Source organism: Alligator mississippiensis, chromosome 2, assembly GCF_030867095.1.
Source record: "Alligator mississippiensis isolate rAllMis1 chromosome 2, rAllMis1, whole genome shotgun sequence".
Lineage (NCBI taxonomy): Eukaryota > Metazoa > Chordata > Crocodylia > Alligatoridae > Alligator > Alligator mississippiensis.
The window spans coordinates 293436850-293455645 of NC_081825.1; the positions used below are offsets into that span (position 1 = coordinate 293436850).

Sequence of the window (18796 nt, forward strand, 5' to 3'; positions counted from 1 at the left end):
TCTCCCAGAGAGGTGCCCATCCAGCCACTTCTTGAAAATCTCCAGCAGAGGAACTTGAAAACCTCCTGGGCTGCTTGTTCCATTTGTCCCACGGCTCTGACAGTTAGGAAATTTCCCCTGAGATTTAATCTGCATCTGCCTTGCTGCAGTTTGAATCAATAAGTGCAGCTTAATACTTAAGACATATTAGAAAAAACTATGTTTATTACAGATTATTGTTATGGTTTGTTTATACAGAGTTTCAGAGAAGGATAAACAGATAAAGCAGATGGAGGAGACGTTGGCTAATGAACATGCCAATCTAACCAGCAAGGAAGAGGAGATCAAGGTAAAGCATCCACATTAAAGAATGACTACAAAGCAAGCTTGTTGGAGGCTCTGATCGTGGATTGGAACTCCATAGGCCAGATCTTTGCATCCGCTACCACAGGGGTAGGGGTTCCTACCCGATGGTAGGAGCAGGATCCAAGTTTGCTGCAAAGTGATGGTAAACTCAGAGAGGGTTGGAGAGGCTTTCTTGATGAAAATGGGAAGCTCTAAGGAAAACATTGAGAGATGCTTACAAGGACAAACTTGGAGTGGGATCCATATTTAAAAAGCAGATATATTGGTTCTTTCCTCTTCAGGCTGTGCAGAATATAAATTTATCCCTGAAAACAGAAGTGCAGAAGTTACAGGCTCTGACAAATGAACAGGTAAGCAGCGCTTAATGGCCATGTTCTGCCATGCTTATGCTGAGTCGTACCTTAATTTGCAAGTAGAGCAACTGATTCCTATCAGACTTCTAGAGGAGCTTTTTTGAAATATAAAGGTTACCAAACTGGGCAATTCAGTGATAAATTCTGTGAAACATAGTATCTGAGGAAATCCCTTTTAATTGTATTCATTTTTTAAATCTGATTTTAATAACCCAATAAGTAAATTGTTTCTTTCTAAAGATTCATTTAAATCTTCAAAGGTATCCTTCCAAGATGCTGTCAACAGTAGTGAATGCTATTCCTATGACTTGCATGAATCAATCTATGACAAACATCATCTTTCCCTGTGCAGTTATAGGAAATTTGGCCCTTAATATTTCAGTCTGTGGTCACTGTTTTCTGGCTGTGTATCTAAATATTACTCAAATGGTCATAGGAAATGGTAGGATACCAATGAGAATTACCAGTTGTTGAATGAGTAAATGTGAAATGTGTGAGCATACAGCCTGTGAATATAGCATGACCCATTTACTTGCACTAGAGGCTGATGTACTGGGAGAACCTATAAAAACGACTTGCTCCTGCTTTTTAGTATGGGAGAGTGTAGTTGATTGAATCATGTGATGCATGTTAAGACTACTTAATCCTCTTTCTGTGTAGGCTGCTGCTGCCCATGAACTGGAGAGGATGCAGAAAAGGTAAATAAAATAAATCCAACATTGGGTAAACAACTTCTAGCGCATCTCTCTTTATACTCGTTTAAATCAAGGCTTCTTGTAAGTACATGAGAGAGAAGAAAGCATTTTTAACTGTTTTTGTCTCAGTTTTCATATGAAAGATGACAAAATAAGAACACTTGAAGAGCAGCTACAAGAAGACCTTGCTCAGATTACAAACACAAAAGAAGAATTTAAGGTACTGTGCACAGCGGCTATTATGCTTATTTTCAATACATTTTGGTTCATAGCCATGCATTAATCCGTGGAGTGGAACTACACACATGCTTTCAAAAGCTAAGGCTGGATTGGAATATATAATGCTGTTGATCTTTGGAATATATAATGCTGTGATGGTGCTGTTGATGGAGTAAAGCTGTGCAATTGGAGTAAATACCTGTTTTAAACCATTTTAAATGCATTTGTTACGAGTCTGAAGTCTAGTGTCTCCAATGAAATCTGTGAAAGAGGAAGTTGTTTAGTTTCTCTGTGCTTCCCATTTCTAATGTAAACTGATGAACCCTGATTTGTGTGCATTTATTATTGAGATTATTAGATCACAGGTAAATATTTTAATTTTTGTTCTTATCTGTATGTAAAAATGCCTGGTTTGAGGTCGTTTTTTTGGGGGTGGGGGGAGAGTTGTTTTTAGCTTAAAAAAAAAAAAGCTCTTGGTAGCATAAGAGCTAAGCTGTTTAAAGATATAGCTATGACATGTGAATGCCTCCATGAAGAGCTATTTTGTTTTTATATTGTGTACACAAGAGAAAAGCTAAAGCAAAACCCCCTCAAACATCCCTTGTTTCTGAATTTGGATGGCTACAAAGCAGGGTTTTGAAGCTACCTTCTTTATAGGCAGTTCCTTCTGCATAGGATAGTATTCTTGGTTCCTCTTTCTGAACATAATTTTTACCAGCACTCACCCCAGCATTGCTCACGGAGGAGGGAATGGTGCTGGGCATTTAAAATAAAAATTAAAATAGTTTAAAATAAATTAGTTTGAATAATTAGTTTAAAATAAATTAACTTTTATTTTTCACTTCCCTGGAGTTCCCTGCTTGTGGTGTTCCCCTGTCTAAACTTGCTTGTGAAGGTCTGAGGCAGGTGGACGTTTTTGGAATATTTTTGAAGTCCCAAGCATATCTTTAAGGAGTGTGAAAGCGGCTAGCAAAAGTGGGGGATCTAAAGTAGGATCCAAAATATGACTTTTAGCTTGGAAATCCATGCTGCTGGTGAGCAGTCCTTTATTCCTGCTTGGTCTGGCACATGTGGCTAGGTAGGCAAATTATGGACAAATGGTAGTAAAATGTGTTCAAGCTTTGATAAAATAGTGACCTCCAGAAAGGCCTCTCGGAGGGTTTTGTCTAGGCTGAATGAGGCTTTAGGGGTGACTTGGTTTCCTGCCAGCACCAGTGTCACTAATACAGTAGAACCAGACCCACTTTGTTCACAGTAGGTTGCCGAATTAAAGATGAGCGGCTTGGCCTATTTGCAGCTTTTATTTCAAGGGCACCACTTCTCCACTCAGCTGGATACTACTGCAGTCATGCGCAGCTGCTTGCTGTGGTTTTGTCTGCTCCTAGATACCTCACAAATCCCTCATCATTGCAGGAGGGTAAGAAATCAAACCCTGGGGAACTTCTGGGTTCTGCTGTATTGGCACAGAAAATAAAAACCGTAACATGCCGTTTATCTTCTGACTCTGTCGGTAAACCAAAGGCTTCTTTTACTGTTTTGCTCATCCTAATCAAACGGATGTGTGAACCCTCAGCAGCACGAAGCTGGTTCCAGGATCTAAGAAAGTTCAAGAGTCTACACAGCAGTCTTTAACTGGTGGAGATAAGAATGCTTTCTAGAAGCCAGTGTTGCTGAAACCACAATGCAGCTAGAGCATTCTTCCCGAGGTCTTGATTTGCCAGTTATGATAGAGCTCTCTCTGTGCCAGACTCTTGAGAGAAACTAGTTTATTGCCTCAGTGAATCTCCAAGGCAGCTGTGTTTTGCAGACATCTACTTCAACAGCTGGAGCTGGAGAATGCAGTAGGCTGCAGCCGTATCTCTTTTTTCCTTGGGATGCCAGTTGCTGGTTGTTTATAAATATTTAGCTTGCACAGGCTGGTGAGGCAATGCTGGCATGCTTGCTTCCTCGAATAACTATTTTGTAAAAGTTGCTCATCAGAAGTAGCTTGAGACGGCACAGAGGAGGAGGTTGCTTTTGGAAGAAGACTAGATTGCACTGTATCATGTACAAGGGACAATAAGATCCCATGTGTGCACGTGGCTGTTAATAGCATTAATTTCTTCTGAGTGCCTGAGGGACAAGTCTTAATAGTCAGAGGAAGCTTTAAAAAAAAAAGAAAGAAGAGGAGGGGGGAAATGCAACTTTTTTTGCGATCTTCTTTTTGTGCGGTTAGCAGCCCCTGCCACAGTTCTCCCGTTAGAATGAACCACGTGGTTCACGGGGAAGTGAAAATGTTGCATGTGCAGTTCTGACCTGACAGCTTGCTATTTCCTTCTCTTCCAGGTTGTGAAGGAGAAAAACAAAGTTTTGCAGTTGGAAATGCAGAAGCTACAGGGTCTCTTATCTGAGCAGGTACAATCTATACACTCTGCAGCTTATTTAATAGCTGTTCTTCAGTACTTTTGTTGGAACTGGCAGTACTCCCTAGAATAGATGAGCACTGCAGTGCTGTTGAAAAGTCATCAGCATGACCCTTAGCTCTTAGGGCTGTAGTTCCATTGCTGTACAAGGGAAGGCCCTTTCTGCCCAAGCCCTGTGAGCATAAGGAGCGGTGTTTCAGTTGAGGAATCCCATGGAGAGAGGCTCAGAGAGAGGCTTCCTGCTCCCCCACAGACCAGTCTCTTGCCTTTTATCAGCTCTGTCATCTTTGACAAGCGAGAAAAAAAGTACACAAGTCAGTGATTGCCTGTAGAAAACATTGCTAAGGGAAATAGTTCGACACATTTGTCACAGGTCTTGCTCTTTCTACTCCAAAATAGTTTGGCCGTGGCCACTGTTGTTATGACATGTTGCTTTCTAGAGCTGGCCAGGCAACTTGCTGACATCTTTTTTTTTTCCCCAGCACCCTTTAATTCATCAAAACCAAAATTCTTGTGTGGGAATCTAATAGTACTAATAAATCTTTCACTGATTGAAAGGGACCCCCAGGAATAACGAATAGCTTGCTGGTTGAAGCAGTCCCATGATCCAGAGGAGGGGGCAAGAGAGCTGGCCAGGAAATGACTTTTCTACCCACAAATAATTAGGAAATTCACAATTTTTTCTGTTACACAAGGAGACAAAACAGACAGTCTGTTATGGAGCGCTGTTGGGAGGAGATGGGCACTCTCACTTCCCTCAATATTCTGTTTGATTATGGTGCTCATCTGGGATGTGGGCAAACTGCATCCCAGGTCTGCCATTTAACTCCCACTGAAGAGGTCACTGAGGTGTGGGAACATTTAGCATCTCACAGGGTTCAGGTCTGACATCGAAAATTCCTTGCTGCTTGTTGCTCACTAATGGTAAGGAGTACAAAAGTTGGTTTGCCTGGGAATGAAGTGACCTCTACAGGTCTTTAAACATTCTTTCCAATTAGCACCATAAAGGCCACTTACCACAAAGACTGTACTTTTGAATGATTTGTCAAAAATGTAGAGACATTGGTGCTAACCAGTCCTCTCTGTTACTAAGATCTCAAACCCAAATCTCAAATATATATTGGTTGATCCAGCTAATTATATATATATTTAATTTGTAGACTAACAAAGAGGTCTTGGAGCACTTGGAAAGAAGGTAAGACATTTTTGTTTCTCATCAAGCATACAAAAATATCTCTATTTGGCGGTAAGATGCTTTTGTCTGTGTAAAGTGCCTTTTCATGAAGAGTGCTTTGTAACTTCTATTTTTAATTTCTCAGTATTAGAGAAAAGGATGATAAAATAAAGACGGTCGAAGAGCTGCTTGAGGCAGGACTCATTGAAGTGGCTAATAAAGAGGAGGAGCTGAAGGTAAAATCACATGCTATTATTATTCTCCCTCTCTCCCCATGGGAAGTATGTGAATGAGCAGTTCCCATAATAGAGCATGTGTATATTTAACTTTTAGTTTCAGAACATTCCTTTCAATAAGAACATGACTGACTTCCGTTTCAAGGCAAAATGTTCACTTACTGTTGATGGTGTTCCCTGCTCTCAACTAACATAAGGAATCTTAGAGAAATCTGATTTACATATCCTATTTGAGAGATTAAAAACTAACGATCCTAGGGGTGTATTTGACTAGGGACAAGTCTCTAGCTAAGGAAAGTGGCTGCAAATTGAGGTGGCTAAGACTTCTCTATTCTAACTGGTGGTCTGAGGGATGAAGTAAACTGTAAATTGTTTCAACTTGGAACCACCATCCACCTAAATATATTTGTCCACAGCTAAAAAAGGAGGAATATGTTAAAATGCTGGGAAGGCTGGAAAATTGCTGAAAACCCTCCCTAACGATATCTCTCTGTAGCTGGCCAGAAAGCTATGCCCCCAGCTTACTGAACACTGAAGGTTATGAGCAAATCAATATGCCTAGAACAAACTCAGTTACTGAAACTTCTACTTGGGTATGAAGGCAGACATGATGAAAGAGCCCCCATTGGCACAAAATGCAGCTGCTCAACTGAAGTTGGTGCGAGCCCATTGCCTTAATGTTTTTCTCCATGGTACTCCCTATTGAACAGAATCTGGATCAAGGTTTCTATATTGATATTCAGAGTCCTCCATTGAGATGGTTTGGATAGAGATGCCCAAGGGGCTTCTGACCTTTTGTGAGAGCTACATTACATGGGAATAAGAAGTTGGTTAGGGAATGGTTTATGAATGCGGAAGTGAGGACTTTCAGAGGAGCAGGGCTGAGCCCAAGATAAAATTGTAGTGACTGGTTTTGCAACAGAACTGCTATTGTAGACTTGATTGTCCATCATGAAGTATTGTCCTCCTGCAATTCTGTTCAAGCACTTTCTTCTTCTTGTCAGCACATAGGATTAATGGTGACTGTTGCTGGTTTCTAACATTTAGATGGTGCTCAGATGCTATACTGGCGACTACCAAAAATATACTGTATTTTCTGTTTTCTATTGTATGTGAACTTCCTTGTCTCCCCTCCCCTCCTTTCCCCTCCCCTGAAATTAAGGTGTCTAAAATTAAGGTGTGTCTTGTACACTAAAGATAATATACCAAAAAATAACTGAAATCATCATAAGAATTGACCAAAATTCAAATGTATGCTAATTCCCCCCCCCCCCCCCCAAAAAAAAAAAAGAAAAAAAAAAAGGATTTTATCCTTTGTGGGGTTGGGGGGAGGTTCTGGATAGTCTCTTCCATCTCTAATTTCTGAGATTCTTACACTTTAAATGGGAATGGATCTGAGATGCAGACATTTTTACAGGGAAATGCTGGTTTTCATTAGTCATTCTTCTCTCCTGAAGAAGGGTAAATTAAAAAAATATTCTAGCCTGTCTTAAATCAGCATTTTGTCACTATGTGCTCTCCTTTAATAAGGTACTGAGAACAGAAAATTCATCCTTGAAAAACGAGGTTCAAAATCTGCAGAGTCAGCAGTTGGATCAGGTAACTTTTTAGTTGTTTTTTTTTAATTTTAGGGAATGTATGTCCTATGCAGAGTGACAGATGTTAAGGTTGGACTGCTCTGAAGGTTTGGAAATGCCTCCTCTGAAATTGGACAGCAAAGTGACTCTGCTCCGGCATTTCGGGAAGAGTAGTGTCCCCACAAGGGATTGTTACCCAAAGGAATAGCCAGGACCGTGTGCTCCCCAGACATTCAGCTGGGAAAACTGATTTTGCCCTGAAAGTGGACTTTGTAAGCGAGTTGGCTGGAAGTGGACCTGCAAGTTCAGAAAGGTTGGAACTGCTGATGTAGCAGATGATGCTGTGTCAGTTGGTCCATGGGTTCACATGGCAGAAATCTGGTGGTGGATCTGCAGTTTCCCATGCTGTTGCCTGTTTATTTGGTGGATTTTTCTAAATCCCTGTGTAAACAAAAGGTGCAAACTGAAATACTAAAGTTGCATAGCCAAGTGCTTGGCTGTTGGGAAATGCTCAGTTTGAGGTTGCTTGTGTAGCCCTCATTTGGATGCCTCCTGCTTAAGTATTATGGTGACATCTGATTTACATGAACTCAATGTTAACGTTCTTTTAATGCATCTTTTGGGCCTGTATTTGTTTACATGCTGTCATCCTTACTCTTCAGACCATTGATCTGCTTGCTTAATGACACTAGGCTCTACCACAGCAACTTATGGCAGAACACTTTTCTTCTAATGACAAAAATTCCTGGTAGGAGAACCTGTACTACAGAGGTGGGCAAGATGCAGCCCACGGGCTGGATGCAGCCCACCAGGCCGTTCTATCTGGGCCGTGGGGCCCCTAAAAAATTTAGAAAATTAATATTTATATGCCCCTGGCTGCCTGTCATGCAGCCCTCGATGGCTTGCCAAAACTCAGTAAGCGGCCCTGCACCCAAAATAACTGCCTGCCCCGCTATACAAATACACTTACGCTTTTCATCACATTTTGAATTGTTGTAAGCATACAGTATCTGTCCTGAGTCTTCCTTGCTTTAATAGGTAAGGTGCAGTCCTTACAAAAAGTGCTAAAAAGTGCAGTACTTACGAAAAAAAAAAAAAAAAAGAACAGCAAATGCAGTGCATTCCAGCTTAATTAAACTGGGCATCAAAGGAGTCTTTCTGCCTCTTGTTCTCCCCTGCACATAGACTTCTGCCTAAGTCCTTCCCAAAGCTCAAGCAGACAGTTTACGCTCAATACGCTTAATCTAGCAATGATGGTCATTGCACTTAATCAGTCCTTTTCTTACTGCACATCTTGATTTTTATGCTGCTTGCTTACAAAGCAGCGTGACCTGCACTTGCATACAGAATTCTTGATTGCACTGGGAATGCCACAGTCTATGCTTTGTACAATGTACTGGCAGCTTAAGGCCTAGGGAGAGTCAGAATGCTGAGTCAATTATTGACATACACTTTTAATTGCATCTCTTAACCAAGGCCAGAGCTTGACCATGCCTTGCCAGTTGAGAGCTCGGGGGAAGGTTATCGATGAGCCTGCTGCAGTAATGGTTCTGTGTTGTGAAGAGCCAGCTGAGCTCTCTGGGTTAATTTCACAGATTCTTCCCAATGCCCATTGCACTGCAAATCCTTTTGGCTGCTAAAAAACTCAAGCCGGATCTTAAACCATTTGTCTAGAAACTTCATTGTTTTCTATCCCACTTAACCAGATCCTGAGCTTGCTATTCCTACCCCTCCCCACTGCCATCTGTAATATTTGAATTTTTCAGTTTTTCTGAAATAATTTTATTTTGCATGACTTTCTTTCCAGCCATTGGTGGAAGAACTTCAGAAAACGTAAGCATTTTAAATCTGTCTCTGAGGTTAACCTTGCCCCTCCTGTTTCCAAACTGGTTTTGCTTTCCCTCCAGTTAGCGTTCAGTTTTAACTGGAAGATAGTGTGTGCATGGTTGGCTTTGCACAGTGCATCAAGCTAACCCAGTGCTTTGGAAAATTCAGTAACCTGTTTACTGAATTAAGTTCGTATGGAGCTGATTGCAGTAAAACCACCCTAGCGTTGCCAACCAAGGCTGTGAGGTTTCTACACCTGTCCTTGGGCCAAAGAGCTGGAATTAGACATGAAATTGTTTTAAGTTTTTGACTGTGCCCTCTAAAAAGAGCATGCCTGTTTTCTGAACATATAATTTAAGGAAAATTCAGCTGTAAGTATTTTGGAGTGTTTGTAAGAACTTTGTATCTGAAGCTGGGCCAGGAACAGTCTAGTAGAGCAGCTTCTGACTTTATCTAATAACCCAAGCCAGGTACCTACCAAGTGTACACAACTAGTTACTCAAACTTAAACTTGTGCTATGCTAGCCCATATATCTTCCTTTAGTGGCACCTTGTCTTTGCCCTATCATTTGTGTTGGTTTTCAAACTTGGATTCTAAACTTCTGTTGCAGAATGTCATTAACATTTGGACAGCACATAGCATGCTGGGGCCAGTTAAATTTCCCAGGGGCTACTGTTAAGTTAATATTAATGAAATTGGGATACTATAGTTCAGCTCACTTTTGTTGCTTTTTCTCCTTTTTGTTAAGAATCCATGAGAAGGATGGAAAGATCAAATCAGTGGAAGAACTCCTGCAGGCTGAAATCCTCAAAGTTGCAAACAAGGAGAAGACAGTTCAGGTACTGCTGAAGTAGCACTGTGTGCTTGTGTGTGTCTATACCATTAACTTACACCTATTTGTCCTTACATTGCATTTGATAGTAGTTGACTTTTTTAGCATCCATTTTTGTGGTGTTTTGTGTTTCCATTGTCCAATCCTGTCTGTTTTGTCCTTGAAAAGGCTTTGGCACAGGAAATAGAGACTCTGAAAGAAGAAATAGGAAATTCCCAGCTTGAGATGGAAAAACAGGTAAAATTCCTAAGAGGCAGAAATGAGACAGCTTTGTAGTTGATGCTTTGCTTATTAGCATTTCTGTTCCTAATACATATTTTCTATTTTGCTGGGGATTGTCACCGAGTGAAGCGTGTTCTTATGGTGGGATAAATTATAGCAGGTACAATTTTGCTTCATCTAGTATGTCATCTTCCAGACACCCCAGAATATGGGCTCAAGTTTGAGCTTCTAGTGAGAGCCTTGGCCTGAGCTTCCATAACTCGGAGTGTGAACCACTTGTTCCAGCTGGAGTGGCTGTGCACCAGTCTTGTAGTGGTGCCATGGTGCCCTCTAGTGCTCCATTGGCCAGTTCCTATCTGACCACAAATGGTAGGGGGACTTACTGTTCTTTTGCTGCAGCTGTGAACAAACCTACTGGCTAAGTCTCTTCCCTCAGTCCAATTATCTTCTTCCTCTCTAGGGCCAAAGGGTCTGTCCTTTACATTTGGTTTCCAGATAAATGGACCAACCTTATCTAGCAGCTAAAAAAGTCTTTTAAAGAGTGAATTTTCACTTCAAATGCAGGGAATGATGGCAAATCAGGCTAGATGTCACAGTTTTATCTAATGCCTGTTGTCCCACACAGTGTCCTATCAAGAAGCTTGCTTGATATTTTTTGCCTGTACTTCCCTGTTTTTTATTTTTATCCCTTTAGTTCTAGTAACAGCCTAATAGGCTCTTCTTTCTTCATCTCTTCCCTTTGGTGCTCGCTTTGGGATTTTTCCTTTTTGTTTATACACACTTCTCTGCTTTTACCTTTTTCTCTTTCCAAGTCCTGACAGTCTCATTTTTCCTCAGCTCCCTCTGGTGTGTTGGTGCCCTGTGTTAATGTACTGCACAGTAGCAATGTCCTGAGAGCCATATGATAGGGATACATACTCCATGAAGTGGTGCTCTAGGACCCCATATTTGTGCATATGCAGCCCTTGGCTACCACAAGCCAATAGACTTTTGGGAGACTTTGAAGTTACTGGTTCTCTTTGGGGCAGTAGTGGGAGAATGCAGATGAACTGTTTTGGCTACCCTCTGTTCATGCTGGCAATGAAAGGACTGAAACTCCCAACAGTGGTTTGCTCTGAAGCGTAGTTTGCTCTACACAGTAACTGTTCCTTATGTAAATTGTCCAGAGCCTCTGTGTATGTACTTTACCTTTTTAGCCGTGACATGGGGAGCAAACATTGGGGTTTTTTCTATATTAGACAAAAATAATATAAGGGCACATAGGGTTGGGCACAGTATCCCCTACTGGAATCAGTGGGCTTGAGCTGGCAGGTTACTTTCTAGGTCTCCTCCTCCTCCTAGGAGCACGGGCCAAAAACTGATTTGGTTTTGTATAGCATTCAGAGGGAACATTCTCCCTCAAGTTTATCTTTCCCCGCCATCCCACAGAAAGCTAAGTGCTTGGCTTGGTGTTCATTCTCAGAACAGAGACTTAAATGGTAGCGCTGTGACAGTGCCATCTGTGGCGCTTTTTCTCTTACTGTGCTCCAGGGGATGATTGAAATGCTTTAACATTGTAAGTAGTGAAATCATTCATTTTGTAAACTTTTCGCTCCCCTCCTTGCCCCCCAACCTGCATTTTGGGTTTACAGTGTTAGTGCCCGTTTGAACAGTTTCTAATGTTCTCATCTTCCCAAGCTTTGTCCCAAAGTGATATGAATATATGAATAGTTGATGTCTCTTACCTATTTGACATGGGTAGTCTGTACTGCTTTTGGAGTGATTCAAGTCCTGAATGTTGTCTTTAGGTGTCGTTTGCTTCGCAAGTCAAGGACCTTCAGATTCTGTAAGTACAGCTGCTAACAGCAGTGCCTGATCTGTTTGATCATCCTTTTCTTTCCATGCTCTGATGTGATTGGAGTTGAAATGTTCTTGTTTGTCTCTTCTGGTCTGTGTGAAATGAGTGAATGGTATCTACTCCATTCCTAATGGCCCTGTGACCGTGTTATATGCACATAGTCACCCTTGTGTGCCTCTCTGCTGAAGTGGCCAGTAAGGCTGTCTATTGTGGAGTGGGCGCACATCTAGAGTGTGGGCTCCATAAATGATGCGTTCAAGACTGAAAGCATGTTGGCAGAACAGCATGGGACGCCTATGCGGCTGCTATCTATTCTGTATTACTGGAGAAATAGGATATAAATATCCTGGGCTGTTTTGTCTCCACCCTTCTCAGTCTGAAAGGTGCTGGCAGCATACGTTTGCAAGGAGAGAGAACGTACGTGGAATCCCTGCAGTGCAGACTTTGTCCCTTCGATATCATGAGCTGAGCCATAGATTCAAGGGCACCTTTCAGGCTGCCTGTTACAGTAGTGTGAACTAAAGAGTTCTCACACATTTATCTTCCTCTGGCAAGTGGTGGTGGAGCCTTTGGTCATGCCAGCTGCTCTTGTTTGTACTTTATTGCAAAGTTCCAGGTTTCTTCCAGATGATAAAAGCCTCTTTTGTCATAATGGTACAGACTGAAGGGGAAGGATGAACACTTGAGAACTATGGAGGTCTTATTGGAAGAGAAGCAGAAAGAGATTGCCAAGCAAGGAGAATGGTTGCAGGTAAGCTTCTTTTTCTTTTTTTTGTTATCCAGTGAAAAGCATCTAAATCTGAACACAGAACTTAAATACACAGCATGCACTCATCTCCTTTGTTTTTCTATCCCAAGGGCCAGCAGAATACCATTGCACAACTGACCAGTAAAGTTCAGGAGCTAGAACAACAAAACTTGCAACAGCTACAGCAGGTATTGACTGCAGAGGAGAGATCATCTGGCAACAGCTAGGGTTTTTGTGTTGATTTTTGTTGGATGTTTTGTGTTTGTTTTGTTTTGGGGTTTTTTTGTTTGGTTGTTTTTTCTTTTTTTTTTACCTGAACCAGATTTTTTTATTTTTGCCTCTACCCAGGCCTCTTTCAGAGCTTTGTCTTGGCTTAATTTCTGTCCAATTGACTGGTGCGAAAAGGGGTACATGGGCATGCCTTCTGGCTCAGTGGGGTTTTGAACAAAGGCAAGGATATAAAAATAGCAGATTGAGGGAGTATTTTCATGATGCTCCATTAATATATGCTCTCAGGCAGAACACCAGTAGGGATGGTAACAGTGGCCTGAAGCCTATGTGACTTCACCAGTGTTAATCCCTGCTTTTTCACACCTCTAGGCTGGATTGCAGTAAAGTGATCTGCAAAGGTAGCCCTAGGCAGGGCACTTCATGGCCTCAGCTATTGCAGGAGGTAACTGCTTGCTGTTTAAGTGGGTCAGGCTGACATCTGAGCTCTGTGTCTAGAATCATTCTCCAGCTGCCCTTCAGTGTTCATCTCTATAGTCTGGGCCTCTCCCCTTTGATCTGCCACAGAAGTTGTTTGGCTGGAACGCTGTCCCCTTTGTTAGACTTGAGGGCAGGCAGTGGCCTGTCCTCGGGGATGAAGTGGAGCTCTTCAGACTGAAAGGGTACATTCATGTGGGACCTAGTTCATGTTTTCTGGGGCGCAAGAAGTGGTGCTAAAGACGAATACTTTCCACATTGTAAGTTGGGCAGATGGCCATAGAGGAACTTATCCTACCCATGGGTGAATGTGATGGAAATGGGAGTGCAGATTTTAGGCCAGCTGGCATCAGATGTGCATGTTTGCAGTTTGCCGCAATGCACTCCAGTGCGCAATTAGAGCAGTGTAACTTTCTGAATGTAACTGACCTAAAACACATCTGGTCTGGTGGTAGCGCCACTTGTTCAGACCACGCGTCCCTTGTAATATAAATGCTCACTGTTTAGTTTGAACCCTTTTCTGTTATCGCAACAGGTCCAAACATCTCCTCTTTTTTTTAAGGTATCAGCTGCATCACAAGCCCAGGATCTGGAAAACCTGTGAGTATGGGTAGCCAGAAATGTTCTCTGCTGTGCCTTTTGGTGTGGGATTTCTGTTGGCTATAACAGGAATTGGTGCTGATGGCAATGCATCAGCCAGCCTAGCCACTGCCTCCTAGAACAACAAATGCCTGCTTGTCTGATTGGCGTGACTAAGTAATAGCAATACGTACCCAGAGCAGAAGAGAGGAGATCCTAAAGAACTCCTTTTCCTGCACGAAAATCTTTCCATACCGCTTGTATCTACTTTGTGATCAGCACTGCTGCTTTTCAGTTGCTTTCCTATCTACCATTCATTAAGTATATCAAGTGGTTTATCTTTGACAGTGTCCTGAGTCTATGCAACGTGAGAGATCTCAAGAGATGCAGATGGCTAGTATAAAGCCTTAAGGTTCATTCTAAGGCAGTAGCACTCTGGTCCCTGTTTTGTAAAGGGATATTACTGCGTTCTCCATTGTCAATGTAATATTACTGTCATTACTTGTGATAATGTTGTCTAGTATTAAGATGGATAATGAAAGTGTGCATTTCAGAGGTGGCTGATTTAAAAGCCTTAGATTCAGATGGGTGAACATGTGTCATCTGACTTGTCTTTCTGGAGAGACCTTGCCCCCTGCATCTTGATCCCAGCAAGAGATAAATGGGGTTATCATCCAGAGTCTTGTTCTTGGTCATATCCCTCATGGTTGGGGGAGGGAAGTCTCTCTACCTGCCCATGGGCCACACTCAGGTTTCCATGCTGCCAGCACAGAGGCCAGGTTTCATTGGAACCAGTTGGCTGGGAGGATTGGTTGTGGGCACTGGCAGTTCATCTTCTATCTGGTTCGAATACTGTCTTGGTAATTATTGACTAAATGAACTTGTTGTCTAATGCCTGAGGCTTCAGGGACATGTGTGCAGCATGTGCTGTCGCAGCTGGTGCTATTTTCATCTTCCTTGGTGCAGAAGCCATTGCATAGCTGCCTGGTTCTCTCCAGACTGGCCTCCTGTGGCAACTGTGGTTGTGCAGGTTTAGTTTGATCACTCCTGAAAACTCGGCGACACCTAGAGTATCAACGCTAAGTGACTTACGTATTAATCAGAATGTGTTGTTTTCTAAATGCTCTCTGCAGGCTGAAGGGGAAGGAAGAACAGGTGAAGAGGATGGAAGCTTTGTTAGAAGAAAGGGGGAGAGAAATTGCAAGCAAAGTAAAACAGTTGCAGGTGATGTTTTAGTATGGAGGTGCCCAGTGCAATAAATGGGGAGTGCCTGTCTGTGCATGTGTGTAATTTGGTCCTCTCTTTCTGCAGGATGTAGCAAAAGAGAACGAACTGTTCAAAGTTCAAATTCAAGAATTAAAGCAGGAGAGCTGTAAACAGGTATGACCTTCACCTCTGCTAGCTGACACTGGGTGTGGTTTCCGGGGTTCTGTCACATTGCATGCTTCTCAGGGGAGTCGCCATACTTTCAGCTAGGTGCAGTCCAGAACAATGGATGGAAGTGATATTAGAAATGCATCCAGCTAACAAAATTGTTGGGTCCCCGGTCTTTCTTCCTACTTGCCCTTTTATTTCCTAGGGCTTCACTCCTGATTTAGACTCTTACCTACCACAGTCTTGCCTCCCACTCTCTGCCCTTGAGGCTGCATGTTACAGTTACCAACTGTCCAGCCAAAGACAACTGGATGCCCTGAAAGGCTTAGTGTGGCAGGAAGCACCAATTAACAAAGCCAGGCACATTCTCTGCAATACAACCAGCTGTTGTTCATCTGTTTTTAATTCCTTTCTGGTCTGTTTGTAGGCATCTCTGACTGTCCAAAGTGAAGAGCTGCTGCAAGTGTAAGTATTGCCAGAAATCTAAAGGCTAGTAATGTTAATACGCGTCACTTCAATTACTGTATGAAAAACTTGGCCCAAGTAAAAGCAGATGCTTCCCCAGAACATCAGCTTACATGAGTTGTGTTTCTTGGTGAAGTTGAGCTGCACACTTACATTTCTGGATCATAGTCCTTAGCTGTGTCTTGCACCAAATCTCTTCTGAGAACATAATGGAAGCAAGACACTTCTAGCTCAGTTTACATGCACTCCAGGTTCATAGGTAAAGCTTCATGCCTGGAACTGAGACTTAAAATTTAAGTTTCCAAAAATGGCGATTGTTGGATAATCTCTGCCTTGCAGTAGATTATTTTACACGTCATGAAACAGTTTGTGCTCAGGAAGATCTCAGTGATGGATAGCATTAGGAATGTCAGGGTGTTCCAAGGTAGGAATGAAAGATGTTAAAAACTGCGGAGCTTAGGCCAGGCCTGTCTGCATCAGCTTTCACAAGCTTTTCCTTTGGATGTGTTAACTTGCCAGCTTTTTTTCTCCAATCAATCTGGATGGCTTGTGGAATCAGGAGTGGCTGCTGAAAATTTGTATCCTCATTCAGAGAATAGCACCTGATTGTGTCTTTGTGCAAATTAGTGGCGTGTGTTTAATGATGACCTATCCAGCTAGAAAGCAGAGCCTTTACGTGGTGATTAGTAAATAGTGAACCTACAGATAAACACCCATGCGAGCAAAGAGACCCCACAGGTCAGAAAGCAGTAGAAATCGAGCATGTTTAAGTGGACAAGTTCAGGTTTATGGACAGGCTCCATGAACCTGCCTTGGCAGAGCTTAGGTGTGGAAGGAAGTCTCTGTGCTGTAGTCTAAATATAGTCTTGTATGCAACTGCTTCCCAACTTGCTTGTGACTCTTGTGCTAATTCAGTATTGCAGGAAAAGAGACCGAACTCACCAGTCTCCGAAATGAGCTAGCATCTTTGAGCAATGCTGTTGAGCAACAGAGGAAAAAGAACAATGTAAGGAAATTCTTTGTAAACTTGAGGACTATATCTGTATGTACACAACCACTCTGTGACCAGTATTCTGATGCCAAGCCAGTAACTCCACTTTGCCATTATACCATGTCACATGCTTGATTACACTCCCTTTTCCTTTCTCTCTTGGGACCAAATTATCTACCCTTGCCTAACACTTGGTTAATTCTTTGTCCAGTCGCTGACTCGGTGGGCAGGGAGAAATTGCTGGAGAGCAGATTTAATGGCAAATATTCACACACTTAATTTTTAACCTGGTTAACTGTGCTCTGAAATCTAATCTTTAACTCGGGTGGCGCAGATCTCATTTGTATCCAGTATACTTAAAGTCCAATAAGGGGCATTCCCTTTGTGATGCTCAGACCTGGCTTACCCCACTTCCAGACATATCTTTTCCCGCTTTTGCAGTAAGAGCTTATGAGGAGGTAGCAGCCCTTTCATGGCAGCTATTAGTGGTGCTATATTGATCAACTGATGGGTGTGCAAAGCAATATGTACTAGGCGTATGCCCAAGAAGATGCAAGTAACTTCCACAGAAAACATAATTTGTCCCAGACTAAAGGATAAGAGGCTTTACAGATGTTTCAAGAATGAAGGATGGACAGAGTTATGCGATTTTTAGATGATTGTAAAGAGGAGAGTATGAATATGCTAAACCTATGTAGATGGTGGAATAGTATGTAGGAATCTGTTCATGCACCCAAGCTGGCATTGTCTGCCCAGTGTTGGGGCAAGGGTTAAACCTTTAGGTTCAAAAGCTCACTCTCCCCTGCACAGTATATCCAGAGTGCTCTTCCTGTTTTGTAAGCAGCAGCATTGCTTTTGGGAGACTCAAGTTAATAGATGGTTCCTGCAAAAAATGCGGTATGTACAATGTCTAGTTTTTCAGGCCTCTTCTATGTTGTAACTAGAATGTGTGCTAGTCTTAAGTCCAGGTTTTTGCTGGTTAGGCAGCTGGAGAAGTCAGGTTCTCAACACCCACAGTCTACCCACACAGTGCCCATACCCCTTTCCAGAAAATGGAAGTGGAGTATAGTATTTTTAAATCTAGTTTGCCACCTCCACCTTGGAACTGCAAACTTGCCTGGCAGTATCTTGTGGAGTACACGTTTGATGACCTTGCCAAGAAAGATGCAAGAGCACAGCAAGTTCCTGTGTTGTTCCCCAGCAGACCTTTAAGGTGCTCATCACTCTGGCGAAACAGGAATCTTGGAGGAGGGCCACAGTTCTTGGTAACTCAGCGTAACAGAGAGCAGCTCTGCTGGGTACTGCTGTGAAGTGAGGCTCTAACCTTTGTGTCCACGCAGACACCCACTGGCTTTGGCTTCAGTTGAGTTGTGCTTGGGTGCAGGGGTCTGCCCAGTCAGATCTATTTGCAAGACTGGGGCTTAAATGCACACCTCTCTGTCTATTTGGGTCCATTTCAGAGTATACAGCTCAACATACCTAACACTCTGTGTAATCTGTGGTTTGGTGTCTGTGTTCCTCACTACTTTTGAATACTTTTCTCTTTCTTCTTACAAGTGCAGTCAAAGTGTGGGGGTGGCCAACATAATGATATGCTTGTTAACACAATAACACTTGATATAGTTCTGAGTACGGTGTGGGGAGAATTGGCATTTTGCTTTTTCATTCAAACTCTTAAACATCCCACTTGTTTTTGCTAGTGTACCTCATCTTACCCAGCAAAAATCATCTTGCAGTAACCAGCATTTAAATGCAAATTACTGAATGGAATGCAAAATCTCTGTCTCTGAAGTAAAAGCAGAAACAGTTTGAGTATTGGCTGAACTGAAATCATTCTTTCTAAAAACGATTAGGACCTTCGGGAGAAAAACTGGAAAGCAATGGAAGCATTGGCATCAACTGAAAAATTGCTGCAGGACAGAGTGAACAAGACTGCCAAGGTTGTAATGTTGACTGCTAGAAACGATGCATTAAGCTACAAACAATTCTGCAGCTGGTTTTTTAAATCCAAATGAAGCATTTAACTTTTACTGCAATTTTATATAGAAAAGTCTGTTCTGAATGATCATTCATATACTTTCACCTCTGCTGCTTCCTGTCTGTTATTTTTCTTAAGTTATTGGCATGCTGATTTTGTTTTTCTTTGCATAATTGTTAGAGCTGTTGTGAATCTTTCCTTTGGTGGTGGGTTCCAGAAAATAAGGTTGTTTGCTA

General features: G+C 42.2%; 1 protein-coding gene across 14 annotated transcripts in view; it reads left to right on the top strand.

Moving 5' to 3' along the window:
* Nucleotides 1–18796, top strand: part of KTN1 (kinectin 1) — a 99447-nt gene that overhangs the window by 56175 nt on the left and 24476 nt on the right. For 10 of the 14 annotated variants that reach the window (XM_059723336.1, XM_059723331.1, XM_059723338.1 and 7 more), the window contains 20 exons: nt 238–328; nt 627–695; nt 1359–1396; nt 1523–1613; nt 3938–4006; nt 5175–5209; nt 5334–5424; nt 6955–7023; nt 8809–8834; nt 9578–9668; nt 9830–9898; nt 11671–11708; nt 12381–12471; nt 12579–12656; nt 13736–13773; nt 14886–14976; nt 15064–15132; nt 15554–15591; nt 16507–16597; nt 18436–18522. In XM_059723336.1, the coding sequence (XP_059579319.1) occupies nt 238–328; nt 627–695; nt 1359–1396; nt 1523–1613; nt 3938–4006; nt 5175–5209; nt 5334–5424; nt 6955–7023; nt 8809–8834; nt 9578–9668; nt 9830–9898; nt 11671–11708; nt 12381–12471; nt 12579–12656; nt 13736–13773; nt 14886–14976; nt 15064–15132; nt 15554–15591; nt 16507–16597; nt 18436–18522 (1360 nt within the window). The remainder of the gene's footprint in view (nt 1–237; nt 329–626; nt 696–1358; nt 1397–1522; nt 1614–3937; nt 4007–5174; nt 5210–5333; nt 5425–6954; nt 7024–8808; nt 8835–9577; nt 9669–9829; nt 9899–11670; nt 11709–12380; nt 12472–12578; nt 12657–13735; nt 13774–14885; nt 14977–15063; nt 15133–15553; nt 15592–16506; nt 16598–18435; nt 18523–18796) is intronic. The other 4 variants (XM_059723339.1, XM_059723340.1, XM_059723343.1 and 1 more) reach the window with 1 other exon arrangement.